Consider the following 18,419-nt stretch of genomic DNA (forward strand, 5'->3'; position numbering starts at 1 on the left):
CCAGGATTCTAGGAATGAAATCTAGCATGTGCCTGGCTGATGAATGACAGAAGGACCGGCACCAAAGCTTTGCACTAGGAGCCAAAGCTCCAGAAGTTACATGTTTTCAGAAACATATGTAACTTCCACATGCTCCAGGATAGCCTTTCAGCCGAGAACTGTTGGGTGCTGAGGAGAGGCCCAGAGAGATATCTGATTCTAAACCCCAAATTAAGCAGTGAGTATATTCACAAATTGTTGTATGCTGTGTCAGTGTCAAGCAGAAAATGGACTAGTTTACATAAAGTAAATGCTTCATATTACTCACAGTAACATCACAATTGACAAATTTATGATTATCTATATGCTACCTTGTAATTACAAGATAACCCTTTCTTTTCTAAATTAAAAATCTTGTAGAGGGGGCCCGGAGAGATAGCACAGCGGTTTGCCTTGCAAGCAGCCAATCCAGGACCAAAGGTGGTTGGTTCGAATCCCGGTGTCCCATATGGTCCCCCATGCCTGCCAGGAGCTATTTCTGAGCAGACAGCCAGGAGTAACCCCTGAGCATCGCCGGCTGTGGCCCAAAAAAACCAAAAAAAAAAAAAAAAAAAATCTTGTAGAGGGCCCGGAGAGATAGCTCAGCTGCGATTGCCTTGCAAGCAGCCGATCCAGGACCAAAGGTGGTTGGTTCGAATCCCGGTGTCCCATATGGTCCCCCGTGCCTGCCAGGAGCTATTTCTGAGCAGACAGTCAGGAGTAACCTCTGAGCAACGCCGGGTGTGGCCCAAAGAACAAAACAAAACAAAAAATTCTTGTAGGGTTTTACAAGAAAAATGTTAGACTTTCCTAACTCTTAGGTGGTAAATTATAGAAATAAGCCTAAAATTAGAAACAAAAGATAATGGATTTAAAAATATTTCCAAAAGGGGCCCATGAGATGGCTTAATAGTAATGTTTTTGCTTTAAATATATGAAAACACAGGTCTGTCCCCTTACACATCCAAAGGAATGTCACATATCTTTGAAAACAGGAAGAACAGGAAAGTGCTTTGCATATTTAAGGGAGTTACTAGATAATATTTCCTGCAGAAGCCACAGAGCTGCATAGGGGTAAGTAAAGGCGCTTGCCTTGAATGTGGAAGGTCCTGGTTCCATCCCCAGCACTCAAAGAAATAATTCCTCACATCTGCCCATATCTGTCAAGAAGCCAGGCATGGACCCACTTATAATGTGTGAGAATTTATTGTGCAAAGTTTCTGAAGTTGGGCCAGCCAGCAAAAGCACAGCGTGGAGATCATTTGCCTGGTACGAGGCTCACCCAAGTTCAATCACCGGCATCCCATTTGGTTCCCAGAGCACCGTCAGGAGAGATTCCTGAACACAGAACCAGGGATCAGCCCTGAATATCGCTGGGTATTCTTCACTCCCTCAAAAAGTTTCTGAACAGATGTGCATATGCTGTTTCTTTTGGGAAGGGGATTGGGCCACACCGCTGCACTCAGGGGTTCCCTCCTGGCTCTATGCTCAGAAATCGCTCCTGGCAGGCTCGGGAACCATTATAGGATGCCGGGAACCTAACCCGGGTGCATCCCAGTCCGCAGCAACAAGGCAAAAACGAACTACCGCTGTACTGTTTTATACGTTTATATGTAAAAATCTATGTTCTTAGAGCCCTTCTTCGTAATCTGTGAGTGGGTTGGGGCCCTTGAGCTTGAGGACTGGACAGGAAGGCGCTTTAGAATTCCCAAGTGGGGCTGCAGACTGAAAAAACTCTGAGTTCTGAACCCAGTATCATGCTCAGAAACCTCTCATCCTGGGGCCGGAAAGAGAGCACAGCGGTCAAGCATTTGATTTGCCCTGCACGCAGCTGACCCAAGACTGACGGGGGTTCGAATCCCGGCATCCCCTATGGTCCCCTGAGCCTGCCAGGAACGATTTCTGAGCGTAGAGCCAGGAGTAACCCCTGAGCACCGCTGGATGTGACCCCCCCCCCCCAAATAAGAAACACCCCGTCCGAACATCCCCAAAGACGGTGTTTCACGGGCCAAGACGTGTCATCAGCAGATGCCGGGGCACAGAGTGACCATGGAAGCTTGACTTCTTGTTTTGTCTTGTTTTTGTTTTGGGGTCTCCTGGCAGGCTCGGGGGACCCTACGGGCTGCCGGGATTCGAACCACCGACCTTCTGCATGCAAGGCAAACGCCTTAGCTCCGTGCTCTCTCCGGCCCCTGGAAGCTGGACTTCTGTCCGAAAGTCCTCACTCAGACTGGACGCCAGCCCTCCTCTGACCCAAAACGCATGTGTGCAAAGTGTGCGCGTGTTGCACAAGCAGAGGAGTCGCAGAGCGGAGCCCGAGCTGCGCGGAGAGACGAGGCCTCGCTCAGTCGTGGCAGGGGATCCATCTGATGCAGCAGCAGCCGTCGCCGCCCCGCCGAGGGTCCAAGCGGCTTCCTTACCGGCTGCCTCCCGGTGGAGCGGATTCTTCGGCCCCTGCACCCCGAGTCAGAAACGCGGCCTCCCGCTGGACTCCCTCAGCGCGTCTTCCCACCTCGCGCCCGAAAGCGCCCCAGGAACATTTCCCTCCAGCAGCCCCACACACGCGCACAACTAGGCTTTCCAATTTCTCCCGCGAAAGCCGACGCGTCATCACTCCGCGCCGGCCCCACCGGAAGTCCCGCCCCTTTCCGCTAAGAACCAATCCAACTCTGCCCTGCACCCGGTCGCTTCGTGACGTCACCGACGGACGCGCGCCGCCAACCGGAAACGGCGTCGCATCTCCTTTGACGCGGAGGCCCGCCGCGGCCCGAAGGCTCCGGAGACGGAAAGGGCGGGAGGACGCCGCCTCAGGTGCTGGATTTGGGGCCCTGAGCGGACGAAGTTGCAGGTAGAGTCCAGGGTCGGTGCCGCGGGGTGAGTCCTGATCCCCGCCTCAGGCTTCTTTCTCCCAGCGGTCCCTTCCGCCGTCCTCTTCGCCCCGCCTCCTCCCACCTACCCGTCACTTCGCTTCGCCCGCTTTGCTCTCTGCGCATGCGCAGCGACCCGCGGGTGCCGCGTACTTCCGGGTTTGGACGCCAGAGGGCGCCCTGGCCCGCCCGCACGGACGCGGGGTGGGGAAGGTGAAAGGTTGGTTAGTTGTTTGCGTTTGGCTGCCCCGGAAGAGCGGAGATGCGGGTTTGTAGGGGGTGGAGGCGTTGGCTTTCTCAGCGCTCTGCAGTTCTGGTTATTGGGCTGCATCGAAATCCAGCCGTCGGAGGGCTAATAAGTGCTCGGTGCGGTGGGTGCGCGGATGTGGCGCGCATTCCTGCGAGGCTTTCGGTGGGCGTGCTGGTGCCAAGCTGGGGAAGCAAGAAGTCGTTTTTGCGGGGGTCTTGGCGATTGACTCGGGTTCAGGGAAAACGGTGAGACTGATCACCAAGGAATCAAGAAAAATGCACAGCGCACGTTTCCTAATTCTCCGCCTTTTTTTAATACTTTTTTTGGAAATTCGTCTTGGCGTTCATTCGTTTTGCCGTGATGGACTAACAGGGTTTGCGCTTTCTAGTGAAAATACGCGAGCCACCCCACCCCCCGCGTCCCTGCTGCTTAATTTTGTCTGATTTTTGAGGACTCCTTTCTGTGAACTGGTTCTTAATACTTTGCCAGTTCGCAGGTTTAACTCATTCTCAAACAGTCATGATTTTCCCGTTTTCCGTTTAAATTTGGCAAAAATTTTTAATGGTTCACAAGATTCTATTGAAACCAAACAATAGATTTTAAGTTTGGAATTTGAGTCATCTTCTAATTGCAAGAGTTTCAATGAACAGGCAAATAGATTAGAAGTTTCTATTCTAAGTGGGGGTTGCTGGGACAGATCCAACTGGTAGGATGCTTGCCTGCCTTGTTCAACACGAAAGAGTTCCAGCCAAGCAGCCTTTTGTGGTCCAGCAGCCCCACCAGGAGTGCTCTCTGGTGTTAGCCCAGAGCACCACTGACTGCCCCCCCCCCAATGGTTAATTTGTAATGTGTGAAATAACAGCATTTATTCTCACACTGTTAACCTTAGTGACTTGTCAACTTTTAGGGGGAAGTGAGGAAGGCTTGGGGTGATCAGTACCTGGAATGGAACCCACCCTCCTGCATGCAAGGGTTGTCATCTCAGCCAGTGCTTTCTAAGTTTACAACACAATTTCTAGCCCAACAAAGATATCACCTGGCCTACGTGTATGAATGAGTTTAAATATTACCATCATTCTGTCATTAGGATCACCCCTTTACCCAAGTGGTTTCCCCCAGGTTTTTTTGATATTGTCTCCAACTGTTGCTAATAGGGTCATAAATTACAAGTCTGGGTTTTTTTGTTGTTTGGTTTTTGGGTCACACACACAGCAGCGCTCAGGGTTTATGCTCATAAATCGCTCCTGGCAGGCTCATCGCTCCTGGCTGGCTCGGGGGACCATGAGATGCCGGGATTCAAACCACTGTCCTTAACTTCCTGGAGAAAACTATTTCAACTCGAATGACTTTAGAGAAATACTCTGCTTAGGAATAAACCACAGGATTTGTGGAACAGGAGGCAGGGTGTTTGCCTTGAACACAGCAGACCCTGGGTTTGATTCCTGGCACCCACCAGGGAGTGCAGTGCCTGCAACAATCACTGTTCAGAAATTCAAGTATGGTTGGCACCCCTTACCCCACCCCCTTTCATCTTTTTAGGAAATAACACTGGACTGAAAGCAAGAGGCAAGGTTGCATTGCATATTGCTGTACCAAAGGGTAGGACTGATAAAAGGCAGCGAACTTAATGCTGCATTTGACAGCTTCAAATACCAATCCTAAAGTGATGTCTACAGCAGAGAAGCAGAGCTGTAAGCACAGCTCTTCCTTTTGGTATACAGATTTCTGAGCAAGGCTTAGTCAATCACACTTATGTGCTAAGGACACTTGGCATCATCAACTATTATTGTTATTACATTTGTTTTATTATATTATTAATATTTCTTGTTATTACTATTTCTGCCCATACCTAATTCACAGCAATGGAAACTGAAAATGGGAATCAAGGGCAGGCAACAGAAGAGGAAAAGAGTAAGAAAAAAGAAGTAGAAAAAAAGAAGAGATCTAGAGTTAAACAAGTGCTTGCAGATATTGCAAAGCAAGTGGACTTCTGGTTTGGTGATGCAAATCTTCACAAGGATCGATTTCTTCGGGAACAAATAGAAAAATCTAGAGATGGATGTAAGTTTATCTCATGACATTGGAGACATTAGATTATCTAATGTGTAGTTTTATAGAAATAACTATTTTGGTGGCTTTTTACTTTCCTCATTTAGATGTTGATATATCACTTCTCGTATCTTTTAATAAAATGAAAAAACTGACCACAGATGGGAAATTGATAGCTAGAGCACTGAAAAGTTCAACTGTTGTAGAGGTAAGAATTTTGTTTAAGGTGGAGTGGAGATATATATATATAGCACAGCAGTAATTGCCTTGCACGGGGACAACCTGCTATGGACCCAGACAGCGATTCCCTGCATCCCATAAGGACTTGAAAGCCCCCCCCCCACCAGTTATTTCTGAGGACAGAGCCTCAGAATTCCTACTCAATTAACCATGTTTTGTATTTGTTTTTGAAGTTGGATTTGGAAGGCACTAGAATCAGGAGGAAAAAACCTCTGGGGGAGAGACCCAAGGATGAGGATGAGCGGACAGTGTACGTGGTGAGTCAAAGAATGAAACATTTTAATGAAGCTTAAACTTTATTGGCTTTTTATAAAAATCAATTAAATGTGCATCTTTATTGTAGGAATTACTTCCAAAAAATGTTAACCACAGCTGGATTGAAAAAGTGTTTGGAAAATGTGGCAATGTCGTCTACGTGAGTATTCCACATTATAAGTCAACAGGAGATCCGAAGGGATTTGCCTTTGTGGAATTTGAAACAAAAGAACAAGCTGCAAAAGCTATTGAGGTAATCAAGTCGATCAAAACCTAAATTTAAAAAAGTAAAATAAAGTTAGCATATATGTTATGTAAAATTTACAATCATTTCAGTTTCTTAACAATCCGCCGGAGGAAGCTCCAAGAAAACCTGGTATATTCCCTAAAACTGTGAAAAGTAAGCCGATTCCAAGCCTCAGAGTAGCAGGTAGGGAAGTGGATTAGATTAAGTTTACTGTTGGAACACTTAATATTGGTACCTCAAATGAAAGAAATGTTTTTACAGAAGAAAAGAAAAAGAAGAAGAAGAAGAAAGGCCGAATTAAGAAGGAAGACAACACGCAGGCCAAAGATTCAAATATGGACGTGGATGTAAGTAAAGAGAACATCTGTAAAGTAAGAAGATCTAGGACCACATCTGAAGGTTCTGAAGTAGAGGCACCTGAACCGCAAAAGGCAAAGAAAAAGAAAAAGCGGGAGAAAGCTGAAGCATCCAGCTTCCCTTCTGTCAGAACCAGCAAGAGGAAGAGAAGCAACTCTGAAGATACAGAACTGACTCCCAGGTCCAAGGTCAAGAAGATGGCTCTTAAAGATGACATTAAGAAGGAGACCTCTGAAGTCTCCAAAGAAAGCAAAGGTAAAACACAAAATCAAACTTTGATGGTGTGGGGTTAAAATAAAATCAAATCTGGTTCTAGATTCTTAGCACAATTATCCAAATTCAGATTTAGAAGTTTCCACAGAAGAGGAGAAGGATACAGGAGATATGAAAGATGCATTAATGTTGAAAACAAAAAGGAAGCATAAGAAGAAACATAAAGAGAGACATAAAATGGGAGAAGAGGTCATTCCGCTGCGAGTGCTGTCCAAGTAAGTTGGCTATTACTGTGTTGTTGGCAGTTGACACACACCATCACCATTGCTAAAGTGCAATTCCAATTTGGATTGAACAGAGTTGCATATTAGCAACAGTAATGGCCTATGGCAGGTCTGTGTGGCAGCATTAATTAAATAGCACTTGTAGAAACCACCACACTAAAACATGGAAGCACTTAATCTTATCACTGCACAGCAAGTGCATCCATGTTAAAGTAGTGGGTGCTCCTGTACAGGAATAAGGTGAGGGGCAGGTTTAGGTGCAGCCTCAACTGCAGCGGGAACGTAAATGTAAGACTTACCATCACTAAAACATGGAAGCACTTACTTTTCCAGTTCCAAAGCAAGTACATCCACGTTTAAGTGGTGGGGAGCCTAGTCTTAGAAAAACATGGACATTGTGACAAAATGTCCTCCTACCCTTGTAACAGATAGAGAGACTCGAGTGAGAACTTGGAGACACCTCCACTGAAACATGGAAGCACTTACTTCTCTTGAACACAGCAGGTGCCCCCATGTTAAAGTAAAGGGGACACCACGGCCTTTTTTCTTCCTTCAAAAGTTTGGGGGAGGAAGCATTTGGACTCACTTCTACTTAAACATAGAAGCACTTACTATTTTTGAAGTCACAGAAAGCACTCCCATGTTAAAGTCAAAGGAAATCCATGAGTCTGGATTAAGAAAAGTATAGTATATAGTATAGTACAGGACATACCTTTCCCAGAGCTGAGCCAGGGTTCTTAACCTTCCAGGTCCGCCTAGCAAACTGTTGGGTGCTCTCTCCCTAGGAAGGTTAAAATGCAAAGACTCTGGCACTTGTATTTATACTATTCTTAACTACTGGATTCCTTTTGCCTTTTTATCTCTGAGAATCATTACAAGAGCCTTTTGTTATTTTAATGTATCAGCTCTCAGGGAATGTATGATCCTGGGTGGGTCTGGAGACTTTTTTTTTTTTTTTTTTTTTTTTTTTTGCCTTTTTTGAAGTATACAAATGTCAATGTTAACAGCTAAAACCATTACCACAAAATATCCTCTGCTTTTAGAAAATCCCCTATCTGCTCCTTTGATGACCTAGATTAGGTTAACAATGAATGCCCCTGTGGAGAGGGGAGAAGCATTGTGTTTCTATCTGGAGGAGCTCTAGCTGTTTGAAGAAACATCTACATGTTAAATATATGTAAATAAATAAATTGCTTCCATAGGGTGTTATTTTCTTCTTAGCATTCCTTTTGATTCAAGTAAATACCGAGGAATGTTATCTCTCTAATTGGAAGCAGTTTTTAACAAGTAATCTTTAAATTTTAGTCTTCTTTTTCCAAAAGGCTTCACTGTTTTAGTTAATGCTACTTATTAGTTAGTTTGTTTAATTAAATTGGCAGATTTTTAAACATTTCCTCTGGGTGTTAGTACCTAAGCTTTTTTGCTTAATTGACTTAGAATTCAGGAAATAATTCAGTGTAAAGAAAGAAAAGTCCTGGTGATGTTTCAAATCATTGGGGTTATAGATTTAGTTATCTATTATTGCTGTTTTAAAAGCAGGCTTGTTTTGTTTCAGGAGTGAATGGATGGATTTAAAAAAAGAGTATTTAGCACTGCAGAAAGCCAGCATGGCTTCTTTAAAGAAAACAATATCACAAATAAAATTGGATTCAGAAATGGAAACAGAGCATGGAGTTTCTGTTAAGTCTGAAATGAAGAATGAAAAAGGTAAAAGTGACCGGTTTTAGTGATGTGTGTTTTACTAGTATTCTCAACCAAGGTTGAGGGATTATAGGATAAACTTTTTAAAACTTTGTATAGTCATCATTAGAAGAACTAGTGATTTCTTAATGGAGAAGCATGTGAAAGGCTCATTCTATTTTTTTCTTTAAACTTATTTTTATTAAAATACCATGATCTATAAAGTTGTTCATAATAGAGTTGTTTCTGGCACATAATGTTCCAACACCAAATCCACCTATCAGTGTCCCCAGGTTCCCTCCCACTTCAAAAACCTCCCCCATCTTGGCTGACAAATAACAAATTTCTTATTGCTTGCTTCAACAAAAGTTAAAGGAACAGCAAATTAAATTATCAGAAAACAAATCAATAGAAGTCAAATTGTGATGACTGATAGCTATATGATTTTTAACAAACTATGTAAAGAAACTTAAATTGTTTAATACAGTATAATGCCTGTTCTCATATGCATAAGTTTTCAACCTTGGCATCTAAAATATATTGTATGAAATTTTCGGGTCTTATTGTAGTGGTTACCATGTCTTCTCTTTCATAAATACAACTCCTTTTTATTCTATGCTAAAAGATTTTAGAGTTTATATTAATAATAACTACAAATGTAAAATTTAGTAAGAGTAAAGAGAATTAAGGAAATTTAAGTGAGATATGAATAGGTCTGTATAAGATATGAAAAGTAAGAGTGTTTAGGAGAACGGGGAAAGTACAAAATGTTTCATTCTCAGATAAAGGAATATTGATTTTTTTTTTGTTTTGTTTTGTTTGTTTGTTTTTGGGCGACACCCGGCAGTGCTCAGGGGTTACTCCTGGCTGTCTGCTCAGAAATAGCTCCTGGCAGGCATGGGGGACCATATGGGACACCGGGATTCAAACCAACCACCTTTGGTCCTGGATCGGCTGCTTGCGAGGCAAACGCCACTGTGCTATCTCTCCGGGCCCAGGAATATTGATTTTTAAGTCAGAAAATATAGGTACTGCTTAAGTGTCTACATTAGTAAGTTAAAAAATAACAATAAAAATCTCCATGATGTTAAAAAACCACATTCAGACATAGACTAGTCAGTAAACAGTATAAGAAATTTCCACAGAAGCTATGATTAACATACCTTTCTTAGTCCAGTAGTGAGCAACAATAAGCATCATGTGTGAGCACTATACTCAGTTACCTGTGCTAGGAAGTCAGCCCCGTTCTTTAAAGAAGCTTCTTCAATGCTTCTTGCAAAACTGCTTTTAGGACTATGAATTCCCAAAGCTGTTATAGTTCAGAAGGGCTGATTCTAAACCTGAGCTTTTTTAATGATGTCTGACCTCTACAGTCTTCATTTAATGAGTGAAGACTCAATTTATGAATTGAGCAGATCTACAAATACAGTAATCTTTTACCTTTCCTTAGAGTGTTAAGAAACACAAATGGGAACAAACTGCACAAATTCTTGCAAATATTTATTAATAGTAATCTTTTTTTTTTTTTTTTTTTTTTGGTTTTTGGGCCACACCCGGCGGTGCTCAGGGGTTACTCCTGGCTGTCTGCTCAGAAATAGCTCCTGGGGCCCCGGAGAGATAGCACAGTGGCGTTTGCCTTGCAAGCAGCCGATCCAGGACCAAAGGTGGTTGGTTCGAATCCCTGTGTCCCATGTGGTCCCCCGTGCCTGCCAAGAGCTATTTCTGAGCAGACAGCCAGGAGTAACACCTGAGCACCTCCAGGTGTGGCCCAAAAACCAAAAAAAAAAAAAAAAAAAAGAAATAGCTCCTGGCAGGCACTGGGGACCATATGGGACACCGGTATTCGAACCAACCACCTTTGGTCCTGAATCGGCTGCTTTCAAGGCAAACGCAGCTATGCTATCTCTCCAGGCCCTAATAGTAATCTTAATTTCTATCACTAAAAGCATACATTTTCATATTACATAGTTACTGTTTCTGAGAAAGGGAATTTTTTTAATTAAATCACTGAGATCCAGATTTAAAAAGTTGTTGACAAGGGCTGGAGAGATAGCACAATGGTGGGGCGTTTGCCTTGTAAGCAGCCGACCCAGGACCAATGGTGGTTTGAATCCCCCCCCCCCAAAAAAAAAGACTGTTGTTGACAGTTAAGTTTCAGTCAGTTGTTCCTATTCAGCATCCACAAGAAAGGAAAAAAATTAAAGGTGTTTTGATTTAAGATTTTTGTATTTTATATCACAGTAGTCCACAATAAGTGGTATGGCACGTGACATCATTTTTCTAGTTAGATTTTAAATTACGGGGGTTGAAAGTAAGTCCTTGCTTTGCATTTGGACAACTCTGGTTTGCTCTCCAACACCACATCTGATAACCTGAGCACCACTGGGTGGATGCAGCCCCAAAACCAAAAATTTTATATATGAAATTATACATGATTTTACAATATAAACCAGGCTAAGAAATTAATCTTTTGTACATGGTCTTTATTTCTCATATTTTCCTTTTCAAATCAGTAGCTAACAGTGAAGAACGTGGCCCCCAAGAGAAGGTTCATGCTCCAGGACCCCAGTTTGTGAGTGGAGTGATTGTGAAGATTCTTAGTACTGAGCCTCTTCCTGGCAGGAAGCTTATCAGGGTAATGCTCTCTCACCCCCATCCACCTACCACCCACCCCTCAGGGTTTCCCTCTTCTCTGTGAAAGTGGTTTGAATATTATCAGGATTCATTTAAATCAGTTTGCCAAATTCTGATGCCATAGTGCTCAAATTGGACTTAATGTGGATTATATAGGCTAAAGTTTTCACTGGAGAAAATTTATGTGTACAATTTGAACAACTGAGAAGATTACAGTTTGTGCTTATGTTTTTTGGGTGCTGAATGATGGCTGTGGAATTCAAAAGAAAACCTTGTTCTAGGCATTCAGAGTCACAGGTGCAGTAGAATACTTTCACAGGTACTCAATTTTTAGTGGACTTTTTTTTTTTTTTTTTTTTTTTTGCTTTGAGAGAAAGTGGATTTTTGGGGAAAAAACTTCCTGCCAACACTTCTTTAAGGAACTATCTAATCAGCATTAGAATTGGTCTAAAATCACCATTTGTTTCCATTTGAGTTACTCACTTGTAATATTCTGTTGTCAGTGCGTTAAGTGTTGATCACAAACTTCCCCTCTGTTACTGGCTGGCCTAAGGAACCCCTAAGGTGGCCTAAGCCTTCTTAGTTCATCTAGGGAGGCCACAGAAATGAAATGAAAAAACAGGTATTTTTAGTCCACAGTGATTGTTTTGAAAAATGAGAACAGAAGAGTTTAAAGCAAAACTTTTATATTTGTGTGCAAATAAATATGTAGTTCTTCATAACTTAAATTATAAATTATAACATGTTTTTACTTTAAAAATACATTATGTGGGGCCTGGAGAGATAGCACAGCAGCATTTGCCTTGCAAGCAGCCGATCCAGGACCTAAGGTGGTTGGTTCGAATCCCAGTGTCCCATATGGTCCCCCATTCCTGCCAGGAGCTATTTCTGAGCAGACAGCCAGGAGTAACCCCTGAGCATGGCCGGGTGTAGCCCAAAAGCCAAAAAAAAAAAAAATACATTATATGTTTTGTCTTCACCTTTCTTATGCAGCAATATTTCTCACCAATTGCCCTTTGTTTTTGAATGCTGTATCTTTTTTACTTTTTCCTGTTATCATTTAGATGGAACACTTTTTTTCTCAAATGTTCTAAAACAACACCTTTTTTATGGTAAATAGTTTTGCTGACCTTCAGTACTGTGTGTCCTGTTATTTTGGTTTTGCATAGTCTTATTTGTTCATTTGTATAATTTAAGGTTGCTGTTGAATTCCTCATTAAATAAGCACTTGATCAGAAACCCTAAGCCAAACCTCCTGTAGCTATCAACAAGTTAAGATTCTCTCTTGATGATGGTGACTTGATCTCACTCCCAAATTAATAATAAAATTGGTATAATTTACTAGAAAACTTACCTAAATGTTTGCATTTGGCATTTGGAATGATGAACATAGATTTAATTATTTCTAAAGAGTTTTTGTTACTTAAATTTTATTGTGTAAATCACAGATTCTTCATTTAATATCTCAGACTCATAAAATAATAGCTTTAAGTAAGTTTGTGGCTTATATTTCACTGAAACAAAAGCTGGTATTTTTACTGCTCCTGAGACTTGCCCATGTGGTTTTTACACTAATTTGTCATTCTTCCCAGAATTTAAATCAGATTAGCCAATTATAATGGATATTTAGTAAATATCTTTGAATTGTGGTAATCTGATAAATCAATCACCAAGCAATTATTGGTAAATTCTTCAAATTTCATCAGTTTAAGAGATTATTTTGCTTACTCTGTTTAAATTTCCATCACTTATCAGTTGTCTGTACATTTATACTGTGATAAAACCATATTTACAATTGTCCGATTCTTGATGTAACTCTAAAAATCAAGCATCTAAACCTCCCTGAATAAGCATTTAAATGAGTTTTGGGTTGAAATTTGGAATAACTAAAAAGAAGGGAGATGATTGAAAGCAGCTTTTCTCCAGTGACTTCTTTAGCTTTATGAATGGAAGTTGATGAAGTTAGAATTAGTGTAACATTCCTGCATAATTGCTTTGTGTACTCTGTAGAGCCTGCTGTGATTCCTTCCCCCTACCACCACCAAATGTCCTTAGGAATGCAGGAATCCAGTTAATTTGCCCTCACAGCAGGCTTAGTAGGTGAAACTGGTCCTGGCTGGGTCACCAGAACTTGTTTTGAGGAGCTTCCTTAGACGTCTTATCTGAAAGAACAAGGGAACTGTATTTCCGTAGTTCTGCAGGCCAGCTATTTTTGAGGGGGGAGGGTCTGGGCTGCACCTCACCGTGTTCAGGGGTGACCTGTCCTGTGAGGGAGTCGGGCCAGGCCTGCGTCCTGCCTGCCGAGCCTTGACCTTATGAGCTTCTCCATGTGGCCCTTTTTTGCCGTTAGTCATTGTAAAAGGTTCTTGGAAAAAGAAAGTGTGTTTGTTATCTGTCTCTCTGTGTGTGATTGTATGTGTGTTGCACACACTGATCAAGCCCAAGAAATCCACTCATGGTGAGCAAGTGTAGGACTTTAAGGGTATGCATCAAGAGGAACATTATGAATAGAATTGATGTTAAATATGTTTTTAGCTTTTCCAAGTCCATTTTTAAGAAACCTTATCAGCATTTTAAAAGAAATTTTTGTGCAGGTTACTCCTGTGGTTGGTTGAATAGTGCTTTCTGCTCAAACCTTTGGAAGAATTTTAAAATGACTTGGATGCTGTTGTTCTGACGACTTCTTCTCAACTTTGTTTTAAATTCTGACAGGATACTTTGGCAGCTGTCTCAGAAGTGGTATATGTGGATTTGCTGGAAGGAGACACAGAATGTCATGCTCGATTTAAGACCCCTGAGGATGCTCAAGCAATGATAAGCGTGCACGAAGAGATGAAAAAGAAGCATGGCTGGAATCTTGAGATCCTTTCAGGTAACCCTCATGGAATATGGGCTGATGAGAGCCATTTTCTTACACTTCGATGTGGCTTTAATTATTCTCCTACTCTTATTGAGACTAATTCTTTGGCTCTATTTCCTCGTGTGATCACGTGATTTTGGTTGTTTTTAAGGTGATCATGAACAGCGCTATTGGCAGAAGATCCTGGTAGATAGGCAAGCCAAACTGAATCAGCCTCGGGAGAAAAAGAGAGGCACAGAGAAGGTAATCAACTGATGGCTTTTGTCTTTGTTAAACTAATCTTACTTAGTTCCAGAGATTGGTTGTCTTCTGGAAGTTAGTAAGTAAGCTGTGGTCCTGAAACAACATAAAAATATGTATGGATATATGGTATATACTATATTTTGGATTGAGAAGAATCATTTGTTTCTCTATATTTTGAAAAATGCATAGAGTTACTATTCTACAAAAGGCTGGTGCCAGAGAGATAGCATGGAGGTAAGGTATTTGCCTTTCATGCAGAAGGTCTGTGGTTCAAATCCCGGCATCCCATATGGTCGCCTGTGCCTGCCAGGGGCGATTTCTGAGCATAGAGCCAGGAGTTAACCCCTGAGCTTTGCCAGGTGTGACCCAAAAACCAAAATAAAGAATACAAAAGACTACACTTTTTTTTTTCTTTTTGGTTTTTTTTTTGGTTTTTGAGCCACAACCAGTGATGCTCAGGGTTGACTTCTGGCTATGTGCTCAGAAATCGCTCCTGGCTTGGGGAACCATATGAGATGCTGGGGGATTGAACCACCGTCCGTCCTAGGTTAGCCACCATCAAACGCCCTACTGCTATGCCACTGCCAGGCTACACCATTTTTAAGGTTTTGTCTGTTTTTTCATTTAATGTGTAGGCTTTCCTGGGGAAGGTGGGAGAGGAAGCAATTAACTCAACCCAGGACCTCTTCCATAAAACTTTGGATGACTCTGTGTTCAGAGGTTGCTCTGGAGGTGTCCAGAGGACCCTTTTGTTCAGGGTATCAGTCTGGCTTGTCTGTTTGCCAGGGTTATGCCTTAACCTCTCTGCAGTTAAGACAGAGAAGCTGGGCCTGAGGGGTGGTGCAGCAGTAGGGCATTTGCCTTGCACACGGCTGACCTAAGATGGACAGTGGCTTAATACCTGGAGTCCCATATGGTTCCCCAAGCCGGGAGTGATTTCTGAGCACATAGCCAGGAGTAACCCCTGACCATCACCGAGTATGGCCAAAAAGCAAAGCAAAAAAAAAAAAAAGATGGAGCAGCTGTGGGGCCAGAGCAATAGCTAAGGCGTTTGCTTTGCACGCGCGGCTAACACAAGACGGACCCTGGTTCAAATCCTGGCATCCCATATGGTCCCCGAGCCTGCCAGGAGTAACTCCTAAACGCTGGTGGGTGTGACCCAAAAACAAACAAACAAAAAAGATGGAGAAGCTGCATGGTTAATGTTCTCTGTAAACTTTGTTTCTTGAAAATAGTCAACATGCATCTTCTGAGATGAGAGGGATAAACTGTATAATTTGTTTGCTTGATTTAGGCTTTGGGCTAATGTTTTGTCCTCTTCTTTTTCCTCCCCTGAGGAGGCCAATCGACTTGTTTTGTTCATTCACTTTGTTAATTCATTTAGTTACATTATTTTTTAAGTGTCCTTTTGTATAAACCACTGGCAGAGGAAATAGGTGTACTGCCTTAAGTAACAAGCCCTCTGCTTTCCTGGAGTTTAAAGACAATATAAATTGGGCCCGAAGAGATAGAAGAGATAGAACAGCGGTGTTTGCCTTGCAAGCAGCTGATCCAGGACCAAAAGTGGTTGGTTTGAATCCCGGTGTCCCATATGGTCCCCCGTGCCTGCCAGGAGCTATTTCTGAGCAGACAGCCAGGAGTAACCCCTGAGCACCGGTGTGGCCCAAAAACCAAAAAAAAAAAAAAAAAGACAATATAAATTAAGTGACTGGGTTAGGTAGGCAAGGAGATGAAGCAGATGGAAGGTGACTGGGGTAGCTTTGCTTCAAATGGAACTTTCAAGGAAGCTCCCACTGTGAAGCTGTCTTTAGAGTTGGCCTTAAGGAAATGAGCTGGTAAACTGGCCATTTGTTGACACTCCTCTCTGGCTTTCTAGACCCCAAAAGTAGAGAGTGATGATGGAAGTCTCAGTAGAGCAGGAAACATCTGATGTGGAGGTCACCTTAGATCTAGGGTCGATCCTTTGAGATTCTGAGAGCTGGTTTGTAGCTCAGTGTAGAGCATGTCTGATGGGTGCATTCCTGAACTCCATCCCCAAGAAGCAAAACGAGTGGGCCTTCACCACCCAGTAACTTCACCATTGCAGTATGCTTTGCCCATCATTGAAGAAAAGAAAAAAGAGTGGGAATCTGGGTCTGAAATTCCATATTATGGAGTAAGATACTGTTGAGTACAGTTTTGTCCATCTTCCATTCATATCAAATTTAAGGCACACAGAAGTAAATTTTAAAGAAGTAGGGGCACAAAGGTTAAAGTGTTGCTTTCCCATCTACTGTGGATCTTTGAGCACAGAGCTGTGAGTAAGCCCTAAGTACAGCTAGGTGTGCTCCAGACCACTGCCACTCCTCTCAACCCCCCCCCCTCTTTTTTTATAATTCAAAGTGACTTTTGGAAGGTATGAAGATGGTTCAGTGAGCCCAAGCTTTGCTTTGTCTGCAGAAAGCTGGACCCTTTAGTGCAAGCCAACACTTAACTGGCAACCCCCAAAGTGATCCTCTAGCTCAGGGCCAAAGTTCCTACTCACTGGTGTGTGTGGTCAGACTGACAGACCAAAAAGTGACCATCAGTCGAGTCACTTAGATTAAAGAGGGGCCAGGGAGATAGCATGGAGGTAAGGCATTTGCCTTTCATGCAGAAGGTCATTGGTTCGAATCCCGGCATCCCATATGGTCCCCTGTGCCTGTCGGGCGATTTCTGAGCATAGAGCCAGGAGTAACCCCTGAGCGCTGCCGGGTGTGACCCAAAAAAAAAATTAGATTAAGGAGACTTTTAGGGGCCTGAGAAGTAGTATGATGGATAGCGAGAGCTCAAAGGATGGTTGAATGCTAGGAGCCTGGGTTTGATCTCCAACTACCCTGAGCATTAGCCTTTTTTTTTTTTTTTAAGTGTCCTGCATTATTAGCTCGTGAGCATAGAACCGTGTGTTACCACCTACTTTCTCCAAAGAAAAGCAATTTATTGGAGGGGGGGCTTAAGAGTTAATGCTCAAAAGTTAATCCTGGCTGTGCACTCAGGAATCTCTCCTGGTAATACTCACAAGACCATTTGGGATGTCAGGGATTAGACCCAGGTCAGCCATGTGCAAGGCAAATGCCCTACCCACTGTACTTACTACCTCTCCAGTCTCTGAAAAGTGATTTTAATGAAAACTTAATTGGAGTCAGATTTTTTTAGGGGGAACAGAGCAGAGAAGGTGCATTGGGGGCATCTTAGGTAATTGGGGCCCACACCCAGTGATTCCCAGCTCACAGAGTGAACCAGATGATTCCATACTTAGGCCTACAATGCTCCCTCCAGAGGTTGATGAATCTAATGTTTTTAATGAATTTTTATTGTTTTCGTTTTTGGGTCACATACCCCGGTGGTGCCAGGAGATACTCCTGGCAGTCTCCAGACCATATGGGATGCTGGGATTCAAACCTAAGTTCGTCCTTTGTTGGCCGTGTGCAAGGCAAATGCCTTACCGCTGTGTTACACTCGAGCCCCGTAATGAAATATTTTTATACATGTTGACTTTTGTGAAATTTTTCTAGTCATGTCTTTTTAACTTTTTAAGAGATTTTGTACCTTCTAATTTCTGATTTCTTTCTCTGTAGTTAATCACCAAAGCAGAGAAGATTAGACTGGAGAAGTCGCAGCAAGCAAGTAAACACATTAGATTTTCTCAATATGATTGAAGAGTTTTGGTTTACCTCTGAAATTTCACTGGATGCTTAGACTGTTATGGTAATAGATAGTGATGTTTCTCTAAAATGTACAATTAAAAGAAATATCTTTGTTTCTTAACTTGTAAAGAAGACTTTTTTAAGAGATATGTACATTATATAACCACAGTTTTTCATAACATTTATTTGTTGAACTTATATGAACGAACCCCACAATAATTTAGTAAATAAAATTGTTTTGCACATACCATTGCTTTGGTTGTACTTAGATTACAAAAAACAGCATTTGTTGGGGCCGGAGCAATAGCACAGCAGTAGGGTGTTTGCCTTGCACGCAGCTGACCCAGGATAGACCTGGGTTTGATTCCCAGCGTCCCATATGGTCCCTGAGCCAGAAGTGAGCTCATAACCAAGAGTAACCCCTGAGCTTCACCGGGGTGTGGCCCAAAACCAACCAACCAACAAACAAAAATATATATAGTATTTGCGGGCTAGAGTGATAGCACAGTGGGTAAGGCATATTTGCCTTGTACACAGCCAACCCAGGTTCTATCTCT

The 18,419-nt window shown here is 42.5% G+C and overlaps 2 protein-coding genes across 3 annotated transcripts in view; one reads left to right on the top strand and one right to left on the bottom strand.

Annotated features, from left to right (window-relative positions):
• The window catches only part of ZGRF1 (zinc finger GRF-type containing 1), a 68,963-nt gene extending 66,488 nt beyond the window's left edge, over positions 1–2,475 (bottom strand). Inside the window, exon 1 of the mRNA XM_049786553.1 lies at positions 2,439–2,475. The gene's annotated coding sequence lies outside the window, so the exon portion shown is untranslated. The remainder of the gene's footprint in view (positions 1–2,438) is intronic.
• A 301-nt stretch (positions 2,476–2,776) lies between these two features.
• LARP7 (La ribonucleoprotein 7, transcriptional regulator) lies at positions 2,777–17,902 on the top strand. 2 transcript variants are annotated; one of them, XM_049786908.1, is made up of 13 exons: positions 2,777–2,866; positions 4,996–5,196; positions 5,292–5,392; positions 5,598–5,681; positions 5,768–5,932; positions 6,016–6,109; positions 6,188–6,538; positions 6,627–6,771; positions 8,336–8,487; positions 10,974–11,095; positions 13,807–13,966; positions 14,106–14,197; positions 17,794–17,902. In XM_049786908.1, the coding sequence occupies exons 2-13, from the start codon at positions 4,998–5,000 to the stop codon at positions 17,872–17,874; spliced, it is 1,746 nt and encodes a 581-aa protein (XP_049642865.1). In that variant the 5' UTR covers positions 2,777–2,866; positions 4,996–4,997; the 3' UTR covers positions 17,875–17,902. The 2 variants fall into 2 exon arrangements, with proteins under 2 accessions (XP_049642865.1, XP_049642866.1); XM_049786909.1 differs by having other exon boundaries at positions 2,778–2,878.
• Positions 17,903–18,419: the final 517 nt, after the last annotated feature.

This window comes from Suncus etruscus, chromosome 14 (genome assembly GCF_024139225.1).
Source record: "Suncus etruscus isolate mSunEtr1 chromosome 14, mSunEtr1.pri.cur, whole genome shotgun sequence".
Classification (NCBI taxonomy): Eukaryota; Metazoa; Chordata; class Mammalia; order Eulipotyphla; family Soricidae; genus Suncus; species Suncus etruscus.

Bases quoted from the DNA above. Each gene is read 5' to 3' on its own strand.
- LARP7 (XM_049786908.1), top strand. From the start codon at position 4,998: ATGGAAACTGAAAATGGGAATCAAGGGCAGGCAACAGAAGAGGAAAAG. The intron at 5,197-5,291 runs GTAAGTTTATCT...TTCCTCATTTAG, and splicing joins AGAAAAATCTAGAGATGGAT to ATGTTGATATATCACTTCTC. The intron at 5,933-6,015 runs GTAATCAAGTCG...CAATCATTTCAG, and splicing joins AAGCTGCAAAAGCTATTGAG to TTTCTTAACAATCCGCCGGA.